This window comes from Mus caroli, unplaced genomic scaffold, assembly GCF_978045245.1.
Source record: "Mus caroli unplaced genomic scaffold, Mus_caroli_1 scaffold_19, whole genome shotgun sequence".
Classification (NCBI taxonomy): domain Eukaryota; kingdom Metazoa; phylum Chordata; class Mammalia; order Rodentia; family Muridae; genus Mus; species Mus caroli.
In genome coordinates this window covers 12,042,721-12,065,562 of record NW_028227274.1, presented here as the reverse complement: position 1 = coordinate 12,065,562, position 22,842 = coordinate 12,042,721, and the positions used below count along the sequence as shown (strand labels likewise).

Genomic DNA, 22,842 nt, shown 5'->3' with positions numbered 1-22,842 from the left:
AAGGAGGTAAATTATATATTGTAATTTCAAAAAAATTAAAATAATAAATAAATTAAAAGTTTATGCAGCTGGAGAGATGACTCTGGGGTTAAGAGCACTTGCTGCTTTTGAAACGTAAAACTATCTCTGACTGTAGGGATTTGAACACCTCAGTGAACACTGTACACATGTGCTACATGTATTTAGATATAGGCAAAACACTCACGATGTAAGAAAATAACTCTTTAAAAATAAATACATAAGTAAAAGTTATGACACAGAAACAATTAAGAGTGAGTGCTCATGAATGAGATTTGTTTGCAGAACCCTGTAAATAGCATCTTTCTTTTCTGTTAAGAGTTCCTACATAGTTCCTATCGAGAACTCAAATCGGCTTTAGAGATCAGTTCTAGGCCTATGTATTAAAAGTTCAAATACCAGTACTAGAATTTAATTTAAAGATAAGCTCTTTCTGATAAGTAAATGGGAAATTAACTACCAAATAATTACTACTTCTTGCAACCTAACCACAATTCAACAGAAGCAGAGAGAACCTCTACTGATGGAGGACAAAAAAAAGAGTAAATCAAAGGGGCAGACAGTAGGAAAGCAAAGGCACCATGGGAAGAAAGAAAGCAAGAAAGCATAGGAAAAAGACAAAGCTATCATGTCCAGAAATGTTTGTGATCCTGTTTTAGCTTTATTTCATTTAAAAGGAAAAAAGTGAAAGCCACTTTAAGCAAGGCTTCCGGTGTAGTGCAGGGACTTATGAATGGATGTATTGTGTGAAATGGACTCTCATTCTAATGACACGTAGAAAAGAAACGGAGTACTTAGTAGAAAGCCTTCAAGAGTCTATGGAGGACCACATTACGCAAGAGTCGGTAGAGCACCGCATCACACACACTAGGTACCACCCACTCATCATGTAGTCTGTCTTCTGAAACTCATCTCATTAGTTTGCTTTTCATAAAGTCTAACTACTTCTTAATGTCTACTTGCTTATATTTTTCTATTGTTAAGTTCTGCATTAGACTAATTCTTCTGAAGGGGATAGAATTATATTCCTATCCTAATCCTGTTGAAATAAGGACCCTAGTTTTTCACTTCCTCTCTCTTCTATCATTATCAGCAGCTCCTCCCGCTTTTTTCCTCTGCTTAGGGTGTTGCCTTCTTGTCTAATCTTCAATTTGCCTTGATCTCTTATTTTTTAACCATCAAAGACCAATCTATAAGCTAGATTAACTTTAAATACTGATTTTTAAAACATCTGGCAAGCACTACCAACTGAGCCATGTCATATCCGGCCCTGATTTATTCCTGAAAATGCACACCTGCATAATATGAACCATATTTAGAAATTTGAGGTAGACAACAAGGTTGCAGACTCTACCCTAACAGTTTGTAAGACAACTGTGGTAAGTATCACTCTTCCAGTTTCTAATTACCAGTCATCCCATATAAAAAATGAAAATAAAATTAGATAGATATATCAAGTGTTATTGAATGAAAGTCATATGAAAAGCTAAAACTGTATTAGAAACTAAGCATGAATATTATTTTTGAAGAATCAAATAAAAAGCCTATCATGTTAAATAACTTTAAATGTAAGCAATATAAAATTTAAAAATGAGTTAAAAAAAGAATCACTGTCATCCTCTCTTCTCATAAAACCTCCCTAACTAAACCCCAGGCATGTTCACTTTGAGTCTCTAACTTTCACTTCACTGATACTATGTAACACCCTGAATGAATAGATTTTGAAATTCTTTTCTTCAGATTACATTTGAGAGCTGTAGGTACTTATTAAACTATGGTGAATAACAGAAAAACTTTAAAACATTTTAAAAACATATTCCAGTAATTGATCTTCAGTCCAGGTATGCCATTCTGGATAAGCCTAGAATACAAACATTTGCAAGTTTTCTAGATAGTTCTGAAATTGCTGACTTATATTCTACTGGCAAATGTTAAGGTGCTTTCAAAAGTACCCATTAGTCTTTTCTTGTCTTTGTACTTCTCACTTACATTAGTTCTGCTAAGACACCCGTTGCATGAATCACAACAGTATTACTGACATCTTTGATTCTCCTTGGGGATAGGCGTGACCAATAAACCTAACTCCAGGCCTCAGAGCTTTTAACCTTTGCTCACCAATAAGGTTTTCATCAATTTATTATATGTTTAAGTACAAAAGTAATTTCCCTGAATATTGCTTACTATGTCTGCAATATAAATTACATTAGTAAATTGCCATGTGCTGTCTGTACTAGCTGGAAAGTATAAACTCTGAAAGCAAAATGGGACTCCTAATCTCAGACTCAAGCATAGTTAATACCAGTGTGCTCAAGACCGTTTGCTGGGGCAGGTTGACCTCCTCCATTTGTGACAGGAAGAAAGATGCACTAAGGTATTAAAAACACTGAACCCTTGAGAACAGCTGGAAGATAAAATATTTCTAATGGAGGTATTAATTGGTTATCTAATGTTATAAAAATCCCTTCGGTGGAATGAATAGCTGGAAGTTTATTCAAGGAGAAAGTCTGCTCTGCCTAGACTCTCAATTGGTTACTCTCGTAAGACTGTCCCTAGTCATTTCTGCTGGAGGCTGTAAACATCTCATTTGATGACGGCATTTAGCTGCTACTTATTATTTGTTCTTTTAATTGCTACATAACAATAAACTCACTCAAAATCAAAAAGTATGAAAACTGCAGAGAATTTTCTCTACAGAATAATATTTAACAGCTTTGAAAGACTTCATGGTGTCATTTCTAAGACACTATATGTAGTTTCCTGTGTGGCATGTCAGGCATTTAGCTGCCATCTTTTATTTGGATTTTAACACTGTGCCTCATCTATTGTGGGCCTAGCTAACATGAATGTATCTTCTCTATATATATTAGCTCAAAGATGGGAGAGTTTGGTTTGGCTACCAGACATCTTTTTGTCTCTTTTTAAAAATCACTATCCTAAAATGATTAAACATGTATTAGCAGCACATAAGCAATACATATGATTGATGTATTTGTATGCACAACACACAAAACAAGATGCATGTTTAAAGGTAAACACAATCTAAAATATATTAAAGAACTTAATTCCCTTTGCAATATGAAAAAAACTGAGTATCAAATTTAGAAGTAATACAACATATGAAATAACATTATTAACTTGTTTGAGATGAAACCTGAATCTCTGGTGCCCTCTGGTGTTTTAAACACTATACAACTTCTAATATTCATCCCAGATACACCAAGAAGCTAAATACAAAATGGTACTTTCTAGTAAAAAAGTCACAAATTCAGAACAAAAGTTTAGATTAACCAGGTATCTCTCAACAACAACAAAGCAGACATAAATATTATGAATCCAATCTAGTTTAGTCAAGTCGGCCTAACATATTACTGTTCTTTCTTACTTAAATAAGACATTAAGGGCATGTTTTTAGTTTCATTTGGACCAGTAATATTGTTTCAAAGAAAAAAAAACCTCTATATACATTTCTTAATACACTATAATATGTGTAAGATTACATAGGACCCAAATTACCAAAAAGTATTTATTAGAATATTTTAGTGCAAAAGTTAAAGACACCTAATTAAAAAAAAAAGATACCAAAAAATAAACACTATATAAAATTCATCCTTTTCAACAAATGGTACTAAAAAAACCCTGAATATCCACATATAGAAGAATGAAAGTAGATCCTTTACAGAAAATGTGGCACATTTACACAATGGAATATTACTCAGCAATTAAAAAACAATGGCTTCATGAAATTCTTAGGCAAATGGATGCATCTGGAAGATGTCATCCTGAGTGAGGTAACCCAATCACAAAAGAACACACATGGTATGCCCTCACTGATAAGCAGATATTAGCCCAGAAACTTAGAATATCCAAGATACAATTTGCAAAAACATGAAACTCAAGAAGGAAGACCAAAGTGAGGATACGTCACTCCTTCTTAGAATGGGAAACAAAATACCCATGGAAGGAGTTACAGAGACAAAGTTTAGAGCTAAGATAGAAGAAAGGACCATCCAGAGACTGCCCCACCCAGGGATCCATCCCATATACAACCACTGAATGCAGACACTATTGCATATGCCAGTAAGATTTTGCTGAAAGGACTCTGATATAGCTGTCTTGTGTGAGGCTATGCCAGTGTCTGGCAAACACAGAAGTGGATACTCACAGTCATCTATTGGATGGAACACGGGGCCCCCAATGGAGGAGCTAGAGAAAGTACCCAAGGAGCTGAAGGGATCTGAAACCCTATAGGTGGAACAACAATATGAACTAACCAGTACCCCTAGAGCTCGTGTCTCTAGCTGCATATGTAGCAGAAGATGGCCTAGTCGGCCATCAATGGGAAGAAGAGAGGTTCCTTGGTCTTGCAAACTTTATATGCCCCAGTACAGGGGAATGCCAGGACCAAAAAGTGGGAGTGGGTGGGTAGGGGAGCAGGGCAGGGGGAGGGTATAGGGAACTTTTGGAATAGCATTTGAAATGTAAATTAAGAAAATAATAAAAATTTGGAAAAAAAAAAAGAAAGTAGATCCTTATCTCTTACCCTCTAAAAAAATGAACTGAATCAAAAAAAGAAATAGATCAAACACCTTAATGCAAGACTTGAAATCCTGGAGAAAATGTGGTACATCTATCTACACAATGGAATACTATCCAGCTTTTAAAAACAAAGACATAATGAAATTTGCAGGCAAATGGGTAGAACTTGAGAATACCACAGAAACTGAACCACCACCCAAAGAGCATGAAGGGATTGGACATAAGCCCCCCAAACACATTTATAGCAGATGTACAGCTTGGTCTTCATGTGGATCCCCTATCAACTGGAGCTGGGATTATCTTGGACTCTGTTGCCTGCCACTGGATACCCTTCCCCAACCTGGACTGCTTAGTTGGATCTCAGTAGGAAAGGATGTCCTTAGTCCTGCTGGGTTGGGTGGTACAGGGGAAGGAGGTATGGAGGGGGGGGGTGGGATGTAGGGGGGGAGTTGGCAGAGGGGGAAGGCTTCCCCCTCTGAGAAGAAGGGAGTGGGGTAAATGGAGAGAGGGATTTGTAGACTTCTAAACAGGTTTTCAAAATGCATTGAAAAAAGCATGTACAATTTGTGTCTGCTATTTATAAATTATACTCAGTAAAATACTGTTAGAAATTTTAATTTTTAACTTCATTTAATGTATATGGTTGTTTTGCCCACATTATGTCTGTGAGTTGCATGTATGTCTGGTGCCATGGAAGCCAAAGAAGGCACTAGACCCATTAGAAATGAAGTTACAAAAGGCTATGAACTGCCAAGTGGGTGCAGGAATCAAGCCAGGGCTATCTCTTATTAGAATGTTTTAAAGGCATTCAAGTCTGTTTGTTTGGACATTATTCTTTACCATCTTTTTTCCCTGAAACTTTATTTCCATGTATCAGACCAAGTTTTAACTACTGACTTTCTTTACCTGAAGCATGTTGGTCCATTCTCTTTTATTTTATTGCTCTGAATAGAAGATGTTTGAGCTTGAAGCGACAAAAGTTTATTTCCAGGCAGAGTAATTTGCTTTATGATGGAAGCTGTAAAAACAAAACAAGAAAAAAAAAGTAGAATACCTCTTCCCCAAAAAAGGCAATCATATCACATTAGGAAAAATTCAGTAAATATTCAGTAAATATGAATAACCAAAAAATGTCTTAAGCTGCCCAGAACTATGATTAATTTAAATAGGCTAATGAATGTAAACCCTGCAAAAGAAATCAGCTTATAAACATCTCTCAATTATATTTTTATATAGTCTCAAACTGTCTTTAGAATTAGCATAATTATAAAAACATCATGCTTGAAAGGTAAATGTTGATCATATTTCATTTATATTGGTTTATTTTTAACACATATTTCCTGCTACAATGTTTTAAATAATAATACAATACTTTTAGCAATTGTTTATTTCAAAACAATATACATGGCTAAAATGTAATGTTTATGGAAATGTAACAGATTTTCTAGTCTTCTCTTGATTTTTCTTGTCCTAACACAACAGGTGCAAGCCCTGCCATGCTCCAGATGCACTGGGTGAAGCTAGGATACCAGCGTGTACATGGAGGAAACTTACTAGCAGGCATCACAGCATTCACTGGTGTCTTCTGCCCACAGTTCTGAGTGCTCAATGGTGAGGAATGGGAAATGGAGGTCACATGATTCACCCTGCTTCCTGAAGGCTGCTGTACAACCTGAAATAATGAGAACTCATTATGTCACTCAAGGAAGCATGCTTTAGCAATGGACAGAGCTTCTATTTCTAATAGATTTGTTTTATTTAGCTATATATACCTCTTGCTAGCACAATAAGAATGCCTATGTACATTTTTAATTTTTTTATTTTATTAAGATAAAATTTCTAGGATGGCCTCTGAGTAATGGGGATCCTCCTGCCTCAGTTTCCCAAATGCTAGGGTTTGTGTGTATACTACCACACCCAGTTTAATTTGTATGTAGCAAATTATCTTGTTCAAAAGTTAATTTATAAATATATATATGACATATTAAATATTTTCTACATCAGAATTCAAATTTAAGAAAATAATTATATACATATTATGTTTATTTCTTAATTTACCATAGAAAATTTCAAACACATGCAAAATCAAAGAGAACATAATGACCCATCTATACCACTGCCTGGACTAAGCAATGATCAAGTCTTACACAATCATGTTTCACCTAAGCCTTTACTCACGTTCCAATTATTTAAAACAAATCTAAGAAATTTTTATCCATAATATTTCAAAATATATCTACCAAAGATAAAGACTTTACCTACTACTTTTATAAAAGTGTTATTCTAAACCCATCACAAAGTGCTGTTCTCTCAAATAATAGTTACAGGAATACAGTAACAGTTGGGGATAAAGAAAGAGAAATTAAAGTGCTAACAAGATAATTACTTTTAGCTTCAAAGAAAAGACAGAAAAAGCAGAGTATCATATTATCATTTCAAAGAAATGCAGTCATCATGTATTTGGGCCAGCTACTGATAGGGAGATAATTAAAAGTTCTTAAATTTCTCTGTGTTTATTATAAAGAGTGATGATCTGCCCAAGAGACATACTTCTGAGTAAAAATTTATAAAAAATTTTTGTCTGTAATAAAAATGTACAAATCCAGTGTGTTCAACTAAATACATATCTCAAGCAAGGCATGGGAGCAGTTGGGAGGCAAGAAGGTCTGTGAGTTCCTAGGCTGCACAGCAAAGTTCCAGGCCTGCCAGCACAATGGAGTAAGTAAGTCCTGTCTCAAAAAAATGATGAAGTAACAAGATATGCAAAGCATTTTAGTGTCTCCTTAGAGAATAAACATAAAATAAACTAATTCTATTGCTATCACTCTTGGATAATAGAAATCTCCTAGCAAGGGAATTATAAGTTGGAATAATTCGACTGCCATCATTCTTCAGTAAGAGGAAAGTTGTGTGAGTGCTGGTTTTGTTTTTAAGACAGTCTCAAACTATAGAGCTTAGGTGGATTTAAACCTGTGATCCTTCTGCTTCAGCCGAGTAACTAGGACTGCAAGCCTGAACCATAAAGTCAGGGCAGAAAAGAACTCTTGCAGAAGTACTACATGTCACGGAAGCAGAGACCATGCATATTCTGAAGCATTGGGGCTCGGCTGTAAAGTTCATGAGGTAATACACCTTTGTGCATTCAGAAAGGAAACTCCGTAATTTTGCCTTTTCTTCCTATAATTTTGTTTTTCCATCTCCAAAAAATATTCATATTCAGTTTTCTCTCCAAAATTATTTGACTTTCTTGGGAGTCAAAAAAAAGAGGCCAGGGATTTTTAATGAACTTCCTCATTCCTGAATTTTGTTTGCAAATGCTGTGGATTTGTGTAATTTTACTTTTAATTTAATCTGGTAAAACTGATTATAGAAATTTAAATTTTAAAAATGAACTAACTAAAATTAAAATTTTTGTGTTCCGAATGAAATTAGTTTTGCTAACAGAAATTAAAAGTGACCTTTTTTTAAATGAATAAAACAGTTTTCATACAAACAGGTAAAAGAAAACTTTTAAGCATCAAATTGAAGGACTAGGAAGGAGTTAGATTCCCCGTTAGGCAGACAGACAGAGAGGCTATGGCTATGCAATAAAGATGATAAACTTCTAAGTGGCTGGCTTCTTCTCTCCTCAGAGGCTCCAGGGAGATGCACTGGCTCAAAGCAGGACAAGATACACAGCAGTTGTGAACCAATCAGCCATCCTGTTCTTCTTCCACTGACAACACTATTATTACAGAGGAAGGCTCTTCAGAGAATTACAAGCCTCAGCCCTGGAGAAGAAACTGGGTTTCCAGCTTCCAGAGCTGACCTCTGCTTTGCAGGAAGTCTTTTTCTGTGTGTCTGTGATGTGTGTATCCTTAGCCTCAGTAGAAGCCTGTCTTCAACTGCTGACTCTAACTGCTCCTACCTGTGCTGAGCTCTCTCTCTGATTGCCCGTTTCACTGGAGTTTCCCTGTCTTCCAATCATTTAACGGAGAAAATGAGCTGGACCAAAACCCACAGACAAAAGCCACCTGATTGTTTCTATAGAAAAAAGTTAAGGGTAAAATAGTAAGCTTAGTATTTAGGTTGAGCATATAATTACTATATAAAAAATGATAAAGAGGCAGTAAGATTAGCCATTTATAAAAAAATTGAATTCTTACAAAAATTTCCAGAACTACCAAGTACATTCACATTTCAAATATTTAGTAAAAAATAGAAAGCTTACACCTAAAAAAAAAAAAAAACCTGAACAATTTTAGTTCGTAGAACCCCTGAATATAATAAACAATAGTCAACAAGGGGAAAAAGGTAGAATTTAAAGAAAAGAGAACATTCAGTAATAAATCTACTTTTTAAAGTAATGGTGGTCAAAATATAAAATTTCATAAATTAATATAAATTGAAACCAGGGAATGGTAGTTTGGAAGAATTCTTACTTGAAGTTTAATTAGAAATCTTATTCAAAAGCCTAAAGATACAAAATTCTCCAAAACTGCCAGGCATGGTGGCGCACTCCTTTAATCCCAGCACTCAGGAGGTAGAGGCAGGCGGATTTCTGAGTTCCAGGCCAGCCTGGTCTACAGAGTGAGTTCCAGGACAGCCAGGGCTACACAGAGAAACCCTGTCTCGAAAAAAGAAAAAAAAAAAAATCTCCAAAATTATATTAACCAAAAATAAATATTAAAAAAATCTTAAGCTCATAATTATCATAATATCATTATTATTGGCTGACTACAGAGCAAAATCTAAAGGATTCCATTGGTGCTAAGTTTATTAAAGAAAAGTAGTCTTTAGGGAAGGCTCATCTCAGAAAGGCCCTACTGTAAGCAGATGCTCTCTTCCTTAAAGCTAGACTCCAAAACAGATTATCAGGTCTGACAAGCTACCCACTGCTCATGAATGAAAAAGGAAAGAAAGGAATGCCAATAAGGCATGTGATGAGGAATGGCTGAGTGGAACTCCAGGGCCCAAATAGCAGTGAGCACAGGTCATGCAGGAGTTCTTGGAATACATGCCTAAGTTAGAGACTGGTAGAGTTTCAGAAGACCGAGAGTATAGTCTCCTTTAGCCACTCCACTTTAGAGGTTCTGATTGAAGTCCCATGGTGTAATTTGCAGGTACGTGATCTGATTAGTGAGAAGCCAAGCTCTTTTCAAAGCCAGATCCTCTTAAACCATTTTTCCAGATCCCATGAGGTAATTATGCTCTATTCTCCTCTTGATGTGAGAGCTGCAAAGAGACTGATCTAATCTTACTCAGACTTTTAGCAAATGTAAGTAAGAAATCATAAACAATTGACTTTGTATCATACTCTGTCAAATTGTGTCTATATAGTTTTAATGATGTTGAGATTATATTTTAAGGCAGTGCCTGGCAAGACAATGCCCTGAATTAGATAAAGTTATCATTCACCAAAAATAGAACTATTAAAGTAAGCTATAAAAATTCTATACCTGACAGCCAGGTGCATATTCTTCATAACATATCCTTTTCAAAATGAGTAGCTTGACCACAGATAGGAGCCAATGTGGAGATTTTTGTTTTTAAATGGCCACTCTTGGGAATATACCCAAGATGCCCTACCATGCCACAGGGGCATGTGTTCCACTATGTTCATAGCGGCCTTATTTGTAATAGCCAGAAGCTAGAGACAACCCAGATGTCCCTTGACAGAGTGGATATAGAAAATGCGGTTCATTTACACAGTGACATACTACTCAGCTATTAAGAACAAGGACATCTTGAGTTTTGCAGGCAAATGGATATAAGTAGAAAATATCATCCTGAGTGAGGACTCAGACACAAAAGGACATGCATAGTGAGTATGTACTCACTAGTAAGTGGATATTAGCAAAGAGAAAAAAAGAAGAAGAAAGGAAAGAAAGAAAAGTACAGAATACCCAAGATACAACCCACAGAACTCAAACATGTCAACAAGCTGAAGGGCCCAAGTCAGGATTCCTCAGTGCCACTTAGGAGGGAGAAGAAAGCAATCCCAAGTGGGGAAGAAGGGAGGGACCTGGGAGGAAAAGTGGAGGTGGGGCAGACCTGATCTGGTATTGGGTGAGGGAAAAGGGACTGCAGCCCTGAGGGCCAGCAAAAAGAATGGAAACAGGCAACCTCAGGAGGTAAGAGGTTGGGGGAACCCTCTAGAATGCACCAAAGACCTGGGAGGAGAGAGACTCTCAGAACTCAAAAGGAGGGACCTTAGATGAAACGCAGGACAGAAGGGAGAGGGAACTTATAGAGCCCTCCTCCAACAGGAAGACAGGACATCAAGTGAGGGTGGGGGTTGCCATCCCACAGTCAAACCTCTCACCCATAATTGTTCTTATCTGAAAGAACTGCAGGGATGCAAATGGGAGAGGAGCTTGAGGAAAAGTGGGATCCAGCCCAAGGGGAGATTCCATGGCCTGACACTATTACTGAGGCTATGGAGTGCTCACAAAAAGGGACCTATCCTGAATGACTACACTCTAGAAGACCCAACAAGCAGCTGAAAGAGTCGGATGCAGATATCTGCACCCAACCAATGGACAGAAGCTGCTGACCCCTGTGGCTGAATTAGGGAATGCTGAAAGAAGCTGAGGAGGAAGATAACCCTGTAGAAGGGCCAGTAGTCTCAATTAACCTGGACTCCCCCCGAGATCTCTCAAACACTGGACCACTAACCAGGCAGCATACAGCAACTGATATGAGACCTCCAACACACATACTGCAGAGGACTGCTGGGTCTGAGTTCAGTCAGAGATGATGCACTTAACCCTTAAGAGACTGGAGGCCCAGGGAGTTTAGAGGTCTGGTTGGGTGAAGAGTGGGAGACAGGGGGGTGGAGAGTTGTGGGATGTGGAACAGTCAGAAGGGGGGGGGGCAAAATCTGGAATGTAAAAGAATAAATAAATAAATGACCAAAAATTACCAATTTTTCAAAAGTGAACTTTTGAAAGCATGTCGTAGCTCAGTCTGGAGCCTTATGATTCTAATTGTTGTAAGTAAACGTTATACAATGAATTTACAGTGTAGTTTTACTATATGTCCTACTGTGGGTTTTTTTCTACTTAACAAGTGTGAGGGGGAAAACATTTTAAGGTTTACCATTAGATTTTCTGTTACTTTTTCTGTGATTCTAATGATTTCCAGTGAATAGTATGTCAAACCTCCAAGAGGTACATGCTGTCAAGATATCCTCACCAGCAGTTTCTGCTTTAGGACACTCTAGAAAACTGGAAGTTTTTTCCAAAAGGATAAGCTAATGGACTACCCCTAGATAGGTCACTTAGTATGTGTGTCACTTAGTTTTCTCTTGCCTTTTCTTCATCAGAAAAATTAGCTTTAAATTCATAACTCATCAATGATATACTTTTCCTAAAAATCTATGCAGGTGACAAAGTATTATCTCAGCTCATGGACATTTATACTTGAGCCAATTAATAGGATTAGCACCGACTAAGAACTAATAATGGCTAATGGAGAAGATTCTAATCCTGCTCAGCTCTACCAAAGACAGTGCTTTTCCTGGAACAGTTCCTCAAATTCTTTGGTTCTCAATCCCATTGCCCAGAACAATATTGAAGAATCACTGATTTTGAGAATGTTTCATGTTTGGTGGTGGCACATATCTTTTATACCAGGACTCTGGATGCAGAGGCAGTTGGATCTCTGAGTTGCTGCTAGCTTGATGTGCATAGTGAGTTCCAGGACAAGCAGAGCTATACAGTGAGAACCTATTCCCTGTCCTTCTCAAAAAGAATATTTCTTAACCTGGTTTAACTTCAGGTATCCTGTAAAATCCTGCCCTAACCTATCCACTGCTCCACCTGAAATTCAAATGGAGAGTGTTAAGGGTAAGAAGATGAGAGTTCTCTAATTAGACTGCCTTTCAATTGGGTCACCTTCAGTGCCTGAAGCTGCCTTAGAAGACTATCATGTACAGATGCTGCCTCTGCCTCGTCACACAGTATGAATAGGAAGCATACACAAAACAAATAGTGTAAACTCAACCAAGAAATCCAAAACACACCATATCTGACACAAAAGTTTATAAAAGAGAACAGCAATCAAACAATCAAAAGAGCAGCAAGCTGTGATAAGAACTTCACTTAGAAAAGTGATTTTAAATTAACGTACCATGTAGTATCTGGGTCAACAATATATTCATAGTCTGCAAAGAAAGTGTCTTTTCCTGAACAAAGTAGGAAATTCTAAACAATGTCTAATCAATAAACAGCTAAAATTCCCTTCTTTTATCAAGGAATCTATTCAACCTACCAGGAATAAGAAAAAATATACTTTTATCTATTCACTTCACACACTCTCTCTCTTACTTAGCATTTTTCTTAAAATATTAGAAGCAAAAAGCAGTACAAGAGTCACACCTGATGGCACAGACCTATGATAGTAGTTACTTGGGAGGATAAAGCAGGAGGATTGAAAGTTCAAGGTCAGCCTGGCAAAAGAGAGAGATCCTGTTTTAAAAGAAAAAGGAAGGTGTTGGAGGGATGGTTCATCGGATAGTCACATAAAAGCAGCAAAGAATGGAGCATGCCTGTAAGTCCAAAAGTGGAGAAAGAGAAACAGCACGCGACTCCACTGAGAAAGGGATGGAGAGATAGGTCTGCTGTTAAGAGTGTTTTCTGCCCCCCCAGAGAACGGAAAGTTAATTCCCACTGGGAAGCTTACAACTATATGTAATGTCAGCTCCCACTCTGGCCACTTCAGGCACCAGAAAATAGCGGTGGCACACATTCATTCACACACATACACATAAATAAAAGCTAATCTTAAAAGAAAAATAAGGTGGAAAGCAATCTAAAAGAAACCCCATTGCCAACCTCTTCTCTCTCTCTCTCTCTCTCTCTCTCTCTCTCTCTCTCTCTCTCACACACACACACACACACACACACACACACACACACACACACACACACAGAGGGGTGGGGGAGAGGGAGGGAGGAAGGAGACAGGGAGAGAGGTAGAGAGGGGGAGAGGAGAGGACAGAGACAGAGACAGATCGAGACGGAGACTGAGACTGAGACCAACAGAGACACACAGAGAAAGAAAGGCAATTTAGTCTCAAATTTTAAAAAGTTTTTAAAAGGCCAATGATATAGCTCAGTGGTAGAATGTTTGCCTGGAATTCTTAAGAATGCACAATCTATAACCCTGAAAAAGGGAAGGAGGAAAGAAAAGAGGAAGGGAAGGAAGCAGGAAGGGAAGGGAGGGGCAAATATAAAATTTTGAAGTACAAAGTAACAACTTCCATAACTCTCAAATGTTCAGCAAAAGCTATGTGTGAGCTGTCTATACGACTATCGAGAGGGCTACTGAACAAGTGAGGCTAAGAGAATTTTGCCTAGACAGATCTGGGAAGTACACCGAGTCCTGACAGTTTTCTGAAGAAATGAAATGGTACTCACTAGTTGCTTGACTTTGGCTGTCTGTGGAATGCCAGCTGCCTGTGGAAGGAGGGGGCTCGGCTGTGTAACGATCTGGACTGGAGTGCCAATGGCAGGTTTATCAGCTTTGGTCCCAGCAGAGGTAATGGCAGGCTTCACAGATGGAAGACAAAGAGGTGTAGCGGACGCTTCTCCAAAAGTTGCTGATGGAATAGCCAGTGTTACTGCTGCCCCAGACACAACTGGATTCTCAGGCTGAAGGGACACTGCTGCCACTGTATTTGGTACTGATGTTGTTAGTGGTTTTGAAGTTTGAAGCAAAACAGTTGCAGCTGTCGTACCTCCTGTTGCAGAAGCTGGGGCAACAGAATGCAGTGTCACAACTCCAGTGTTTGCTACTCCTGGACCAGCAAGTGGATTCAGGGTCTGCTGAACAGACAGAGTTCTGGGTGCTGTTGCTCCAGAAACAAGGACTGGGGAAACTGTACTTGTCACCACAGGAGACGTTGCTGTTGTCATGGTACAGGAGGAAATGACCACATCACCAGAAACTTCCTTCACACAGTTCTCAATGAAGCTCTGGGAATTTGGAAGAAGCTGTCTCAGGGCAACCACACTCTTCTAGAAACAGTAGAGGAAAGGAAGACACAGATAACTGAATAGCTCAGAGTAAAGCGACATTTGCATTAAACAACACAAGTTAGGTAAGCACGTGCCTCGGTGGGGAGAGCTGCTGTTAGAACTTCTGTTTTCCTGCTGCTATCCAGATACAAGAGATTCAAAGGCTGAAGTGCTTTCTTAGTGAAAAAAAAAATTTTAATTAAAACTTAGTAAATTCATTTTCTATACGTCAATGATCAACTTGATAAAATGAAACACTGTAGCATACTTCTTCCTACCCATCTAAGCCCACAGACAGATTATTATTACTTTAGAATATATATAAAATTATTTATAACATAGAAGAATCAGGGTTGTTTTGTTAAACACCTTTCAAGCATTGAATGTAAAGCCTTTACATCAAAATGAAATACAAATTAAAAAATTATTTTAGTTTCACCTGGAAATATAAAAGAAAGTTCTCAGAAAACTTAATCTGAACAAATGTTAAAGTAATGAGAGTTAAACAGACAATGTAGGTGTGTATTTAATTATCTCTGAATCATACCAGGATTAACCTGAAAGGCCAAATGTATTCTCTTCTCTATGAGGCATTTAATACTCAAACTCTCTTGGCTCTACGTGATGCCAGGAGATTTCAAGATTAAAAAAAAAAAAAAAAAAAGAAAGAAAGAAAGAAAGAAAGAAAGAAAGAAAGAAAGAAAGAAAGAAAAAAGAAAAGGGAAAAGAAAAAGAAAAGGAAAGAGAAAGAGAAAGAGAAAGAGAAAGAGAAAGAGAAAGAGAAAGAGAAAAAGAAAAAGGAGAGGTGGGATTCACAGGTCCTTAGAAAGCAGATCAGCCAAGTAACAATGTATGGGGAAAAACAAGTAAATCCTAGGCTTAGTAAACTACCCCCAAACCCAGTAAGAGTTAGAATGGAGGGACCCTCCATGGGAAATAAAGCTGCTCCCAGAAGCCAAAAGCCATTAAATGAACTTCTCATTGCCAGCAGTAGGCTATTGCTTCAAGTTGTTGGTTAGAGAGTCCCAAGGTCCCAAAACAATATAGGCAATTGCCACCGCTGCTGGTTGCTCACAAGACATAGCTAACACGGCCCTATTGCTAGGGTCACAGAACAAAGAGAACCCAAGCTGAAACTGAGCTGGCAGCTCCTCCTTGCTGGTGACCCTCACAGTCCTCAGATGTGCTATGAAGCCACTCAGGACACTGTGGACTCTGCATGTCTCAAGACCAACTAGCCAGTCAAGATTCACTCACTAGTGCAACAATGGCAATTCTCCTACAAAGGTGACCGACTGCTCTCTGACTGGATTTGAGATCCTGCTACTGTAAGCCTGTTCAGAATCCCTGAGCTGAGAGGTCATAGGCCTTAGGAACAACATTATTGCTATTCTTTTGTTAAATGAGCACTATATGCCCACAAAGTTGCTTTGTAAATAACTATGTTTGTGTGTCTAGATTAGTGCTGCTGTTGGCTTTGGGTCGCAGAAGCTTCTTTTTGCAATGGTCAGTAGTAAGAGTTATTGTGCACTGTGTAAAGACTATCCTTGTGTTATTCAAATGCTGATGTCTGTGCCCCCATATATGCTTGCAAAACATTGCTCCCCAATTATTGCCTGATTGTTCAATAAAGCTGATCAGTCGATGACTGAGCAGAGGAGAGAACAGGGATGGACTTCTTCCCAGCCAGGAGGGGAAGAAGGGCAAGAAGTGGAGATTTGCCATGAGGGAAGAGTCCAGGAGACACCATGAGAAAAAAACCTAGAGCTGAGAGAGCCAAAACAATACTAAATGCAAGTACCATGGGAATTTCAGCTGAGAGGTAGCCAGATTGTCTTAAGAGAATTAGAAAAGATTAATAACTTCTCAGTTATTATCCCCTTAAAGCTTGTAAAATAAATATAATAGTCTTTCAATTATGTGGGACCTAGCTGGGTTAAGAAAAACCTGCCACTTTTTTTAAAATGCCACTAATAAACCATACAGACTACTGATCAGTCAAAGCGCTAAGGAAAAGTGGTCACTCATAACTGAGACATATCTATCAACCCCTTCAAGGCTCAGGACATCACCCAAGTGGGGAAAGAATGTTATAGCAGCAGAGGAAGGGGACATGGGTGTGGGACACGTATTCCAGCTGTGATTCCCTTCACAAAGACTGTGTAAAAGGGAAAATGGGGGAAGGAGTTAGTAGGGAGAACGATGTAGAGAGGGGCAATGAACACTGGGTATTTTAAAAGACACATGGAACCTACTATTCTATAAATTCCATATGTATATGTATGACTATATACAATATATACTATTCTATAAATTCCATATGTATATGTATGAATATGTACAATGACATGTTTGTTTGGAGCTACCCTACACAAAGAATGATGTGCCACCAAGAAGCCATGGGATGTCAGATAAAAAGCCCAGTACTAAGTTTGGGTTAACCCTTTCAACTTGCTAGTCAAAGGTGTCAAAGAGACCCCTAAAGCAATACAGACTATATCTACTTGGTGAGACCCCACACACTAGCCACAGGACATGGAGAAACCTAGTTGGAACTAACCAGGAAGCGACCTCTCTAATGGATAGTTTTCAATGTACTGGATGGTATTATACAGGCTACTTAGTGTAAGTTATTAATGGTTTTAGCTAGAGAACCCTGTGAATTATAATAACAACTGGCTTGGCAAAAATACACTCATGAGTGCAATACTGGCAAGGATATTATAGTTTGAGGCCATGTGGGTATACAGACTGAGTTCCCAGACAGCCAAGCTACCCAGAGAAAACCTGTCTCAAAAACCAAAACCAAACCAAACCAAACAAACCAACAAAACAGGGGGAAAAAAAAAACAACACAAAGAGATGACTCAGGAGTTAAGACTTCAGTAGTTAAGATCTCTTTTCCAGAGGACCCCAGTTCAGTTCTCAGCATCCACTAGGTGCCTCATAATCACCAGTAACTCCAGCTTCAGGGTATGAGAAACCCTCTTCTGGCCTCTGAGAATATATAAACATGCATGGCATATACTCAAATGGAAACATACATATAAATAAAAACAAATGTTTGCAAAAAGAGACAGGTGTATAGATTGCTCAGTGGTTAAAAGCAGTCATTGTTCTTGTAGGTGACCCAGGTTTGGTTGCCAGCACTCACATGGTAGCTCACAACCATCCACAACTCCAGTTACAGGGATCCAACAGCTTTGGACCTCCTGGGACATCAGAAACACATACTGTGGATTTATATACATGGAGGCAGAGCACTCATAAAATAAAAAAAAAAATCCTTAAGAAAAATTAAAATGGCAATTTAAATGGGTTTGTTATCTCTAAAATAGAAATAAATACTATATGGCATCTATTCTCAAAAAGGCCATATGACAAGTCATCTGCTGTGGTTTGGATAGCTCTTCAGCTCTTCAGTATCTCTCAAAGGCCTGTGTGTATACAGGATTGATCCCCGGCTTGGCACTAAGGAAAAGTACTAGTAGATACCAATGTGAGCCCTCATCTTAAATAAGGCCACTGGAGCATGCCATTTACAGAACTATAGGATCTGGTCTCTTCTTTTCACTTTTAGGCTATGTTATATGCAGTTTGATTTTATCAATGCTGCTGTCATGATGTGTTGTCATACAGCTAATCCCATAGAGAAAGCAATCACAACTTGGAAACTCTATAATCCGTCAAAATATGCCTTTCTCTTAAAAAGTCTATCACCTCAACATTGATTACTAAATGGAAAGCTGACTGACATCATCTGTCACAGAGCTCACAGTCATCAATTTTCCTCCTTCTCTCTTATAGTGCATCCAATAGGGATAAAGCATTAATTGGCTAAGGTGAATGGCACCTGCAAGGAAAATTCCCTTAGGAATAAAGGGGCCTTGGAGGTAATGTTTTTCTACTGTTTGAGTAAGTAGGCTAGGGCATCCAGACCATGGCCATGAACCATTTCACAAATAGTCTAAACAAATTCTGCCCAATCCTAGGTATGGCTCTAGATGTACAAAGAACAAATCTCATTTTATGTATGCTTTAAAAATGTAATACTAGGCACTGCACTAATCTTTCAATTCTTCCTATGCTTAGACCAAGTCTCAGGAGTGATTACTTTCTTAGTTCCTTTGGTCTTTCTTATCACAATTTTCACTCACCTAATCAATCCTGTCACTTTCTCAGACAAAGTTCCTACTGTAAATAGCCTTAGGAAATGGGGTGTTCCTACCTCCTTCCCACTCACCCTTTACAAAGCAGAGCAAGTCTGACCTATTATACACTGTCTTTTATGCTGGATCATTGTCCCAATATTCTTAAAAGGTAACTCCTTTATTACTTCAATATTTACAGAGCAAACTTTTAATTCACTACTATTCTGAGTCTTTAATGACTTTATAATTTCAATTCAACTCCTTTTTAACTTCTGAAAATCTAAAAGATTTATTCTGCCAAAATAAGTTGTTATCAAAGATACAGCTCTTCATCAAAAACCTACTTACTTCAATAACTCAGAAGAGGAAAGTCAACATTACAGATTATTGAAAATTATAGGCACACGTAATTTGGCACTAGTAAATTAGCTAAGTTATAACCACATAAAATTTGGCACTAATAAACCATGTTTGACTGACTTTAACATGCATCACTAGGACCTCATTCTCTCTCACTCATCCCTCCCCATCTGCTCTCTCTTGAGTCAGGCAGGGTCAGGTGACACGCTTACATCTATGACCCAGCTCCTGGGAGGTAGAGGCAGAGAGATCAGAAATTTAAGGTACTCCTCAGTTACGTGTTAAGTTTGAGCTAATCTGAAATACATAAAGCCTGTCTCAGAAACACTAAAGAGAAGAGTAGGGAACTTACTCAGACTTTAAAGCTATTTAAGAATCTGAGTTTGAATCCCCAACAGCCATATAATGTCCGGAAATCCCAACACTTAGGACACAGACAAGGAATGCCTGAAGCATGCAGTCTAGCTAAACATTCATGAATAGGATATATTATTCTTAGGGGAAACAATGGGATAGCTCAGTGGGTAAATGTGTTTGCCACCAAGCCTGGTAACCAGAGCTCTATACCATGAACCTCCTAAGAAAGAAGAAAATCTGACCTCCATACATGTGATATATGTCTCCCTACCCAAATAATTAAATGCTAAAGTAAACTTTTTTAAGGTTACTGCTGTGTCTGTTTTTCTAAACTGTTCAAATCAATACTGTGTTGGCTTATATTTTACAAAAGTAATAGGTTTCTCTCATCATTAGTATACTCACAGTGATTTCCATTCAAACATTCAGGTTTTAATGTAAAGTAATTTAACCCAAACAATTTCTCCAAAGAAATACATCCTTACCTTGAGAAAAGGGACAAGGTGCGGCTGAGGTGCAGACTTGAGTTCAATATATAGTTTCCTAGTAAACTCTTCTGCTTCAATCTCTGCATCCTAAGGAATGGGAAGAAGATACTTTAGATCTACAGATATTTTAAGAAACAAAACTGGGTGCAATGGTGAATGCCTGTGAAGCAGCTACTCAGGATGCTGACCCAAGAGGATCACTTTAGTCTATGAGTTGAAGGCTAGCATAGACCACAGCAATCTACTCTCTTAAAAATAAATGAAATTTTTAAAAGGCAAAGTACTTTATGACTACAGAAAAGCTTTTCATAAGTAGTAAATTCCTCCTTTACAAGGCTTTTTTATCTCATGACACCAGAGAACTAAATGAACAATAAGTAACAGACATGCCCAATTAGAGAATACAGTAAAGACAGTCTTCTCTTTATGAAGGAGAGACTCTAATATGCAAACTGAAGAAAGAGCTGATTGTGAAACAGTTTTCTTTAACTTTAAAATTACCTTAGTGCACCTGACTAAATTTTTAAAACGTTATTGCAAATTTATAATAGTTCCAAAGAACTAACAAATGCTTAATTATAATTTTGTACTCTACATTTCAGGGAGCTTGTTGGGGGAGGTCACGGTGCTGAGATTTACACTGACAATATAAAGTAAAAAATGTACAAAACTACTGATAATAAGTAAGTGAGAGATTGAACCAATCCTCAGTGCACTGCTGTGTACTTGTGATTAAAAAGAAAAGATGAAGAGATGAGGTTGAAGAGATGTCTCAACAATTAAAGAGGTCTGGCTGCTCCTCCAGAGGACCACAACACCCATATGACAGCTTACAACTATCTGTCACTCCAGGCTCAGAAGTACAGATGCCCTTTTGTAGTGCACAGACATCAATGGAGAAAAAAATTCCATATATACACATAAAGTAAAATAATTTTAAAAAGAAAAAGAACTTCTGTCTTAAGATAGAGGGAAAATAAATTCTATCAAATCAGAATGCTTCACCTCATAATAGTTTGATATTGTGTACCAACATAGATCATTCTACTGCAGAACCAAGAGAAACACTGGAGGACAAGTGCTGTGTGAGGCACCAGTAAAGCCAACAGTGTATTTTCATTCTTGCTTTTCTTTCTTTCCTTCATTTACATTTGGATATCTGGTAGAAATTTTTCTCAAAAACAAACTAAGACTATCAAAATAACTGGTAGTATTTGTTGCCAATGATAAAAAATGAAATCCCCCCCCCCATCACAATTCTGGAAAACATAACTCTTTCTCTAAACTTGATAGCTTCTTATAATTTAAAGCTTGCCTTAAAAGACTGCTGGTGGGACTGTAGAGGTGGCTACTATTAAGAGCTTGCTGTGTTGTGTAATAAAGATTTGAATTAGGATCCCAACATCAACATATCAGGTATAATCCCCCATGCACCCAGAACTCCAGTGCTCTCAGAGCAGACAGGATTATTGGGCATGCTGGCTGCCAGTCCTAGCCAAAAATCATGAATTCCAGTTTCAGTGAGAGACTCTGCCTCAAACAAATGAAGCAGAGTGATACAGAAAGAAGCCTGCTGCATTCCTCTGGCATCTGTGAATGGCATATACACACTTACACGCACCACAGCCACGCTCACGAAGATGTAGGAACGAAGGTATGCCGATAGAGATTTATAGCTATACACACGTATGGAAAGTTCAGTGAAATTAGGAATCACAGTACCTTAATACATTAAATATCTGAAAACTTTTAGATCTGCATGATACAAAGAATCAACATTTTGTTTTAAACAAAGCATGCTATTACAAAAATTATATATCAGTAAAGACATTCATTCAGAGTATAAAAGTAAACTAGTAGACTAAAGATTACCCATGTGGATCTACAGAAAGTTACTAAATTGCTCGATATTCCAATTATCTCTCTGCAGGAGGTCAGATATTCTCTAACAACCCATCACAAAACAGAATAAGGGAAAATATCCAGCCATGTTCTGTTAAGTGCAGCCTCAAACTTCCAAAACACAAATCAGTATCATTTCCCACTCAGTTTTGTTATTTGGAAATTGTAATTTTTCTTTTAATATTATATTTGTTAGCAAACAATGGCTTTGTAATTCTTAGTTAAATAGTTTTTTAACACCTAGTTTTAATTCCAGGGCCACAAAAAATTAAAGTACGTTGAGGGATTCTAATTTTTAAGAATATTAAAGTATCCTCTGCCAACATATTTGAATCTGCTGTCTGTTGGTCTGAGATAAACAGGTCATAAACTAAAGAGGATATTTAAGGAATTTATAGCTGTTGCTATCTGTGTACAACATATACATAGAAAAGACTGACATAAAAATAATAAATATTCTAAATATGGTGTTTATCTTAGATATATGATGAAAATTAAATATATTAAAGATTTATTTTATGTAGTGATTGTCAAGTTTAAGTGAAGTAAAAAGTTTTAACAACTAATCTATTAAAACATTACTATTTCCCATACAGTGTCCTCTGGACCCCCAAAAAGTCTGCAGAGTTACACAACACTGACTTACCAAAAGTTGCTCCACCAGCTTCTTCACATTCTGCCCCATTTCTGGAGACTGGGATCCACTACATGCTAGTTTTATTAACATTGAAAGGAAGTTTTTACATTTTTTCACATTTTCTAGCACTGTCTGATATAGAAAAAAATAATCACAAATGTTAGTAAACAGGAATTAGAACATAGCAAAGAACTATATACAAGATACAAGTGAAACTTTACCGGAGGAAGCGCAGTCTGAGCAGCTAGTGAAGTCTCGGCTTTGAGACTTGCGTCATTTGAGGGGGTAGATAACACTCCCAAACTTGATGACTTCAGCGTGGATACAGTATTCACCAGCTTTGCAGGAGTAACTGTGATGACACTGCTTGGTAGAGCCACAGGCTGAAATTA

The 22,842-nt window shown here is 37.7% G+C and overlaps 1 protein-coding gene across 1 annotated transcript in view; it reads right to left on the bottom strand.

Annotated features, from left to right (window-relative positions):
* Taf4b (TATA-box binding protein associated factor 4b) overlaps nucleotides 1–22,842 on the bottom strand; it is a 117,735-nt gene that overhangs the window by 76,653 nt on the left and 18,240 nt on the right. The window contains exons 4-9 of the mRNA XM_021150590.3: nucleotides 22,672–22,833; nucleotides 22,460–22,582; nucleotides 19,909–19,998; nucleotides 13,956–14,555; nucleotides 6,109–6,226; nucleotides 5,461–5,572 (exon numbers count right to left, since the gene is read on the bottom strand). Of these exons, the coding sequence (XP_021006249.1) occupies nucleotides 5,461–5,572; nucleotides 6,109–6,226; nucleotides 13,956–14,555; nucleotides 19,909–19,998; nucleotides 22,460–22,582; nucleotides 22,672–22,833 (1,205 nt within the window). The remainder of the gene's footprint in view (nucleotides 1–5,460; nucleotides 5,573–6,108; nucleotides 6,227–13,955; nucleotides 14,556–19,908; nucleotides 19,999–22,459; nucleotides 22,583–22,671; nucleotides 22,834–22,842) is intronic.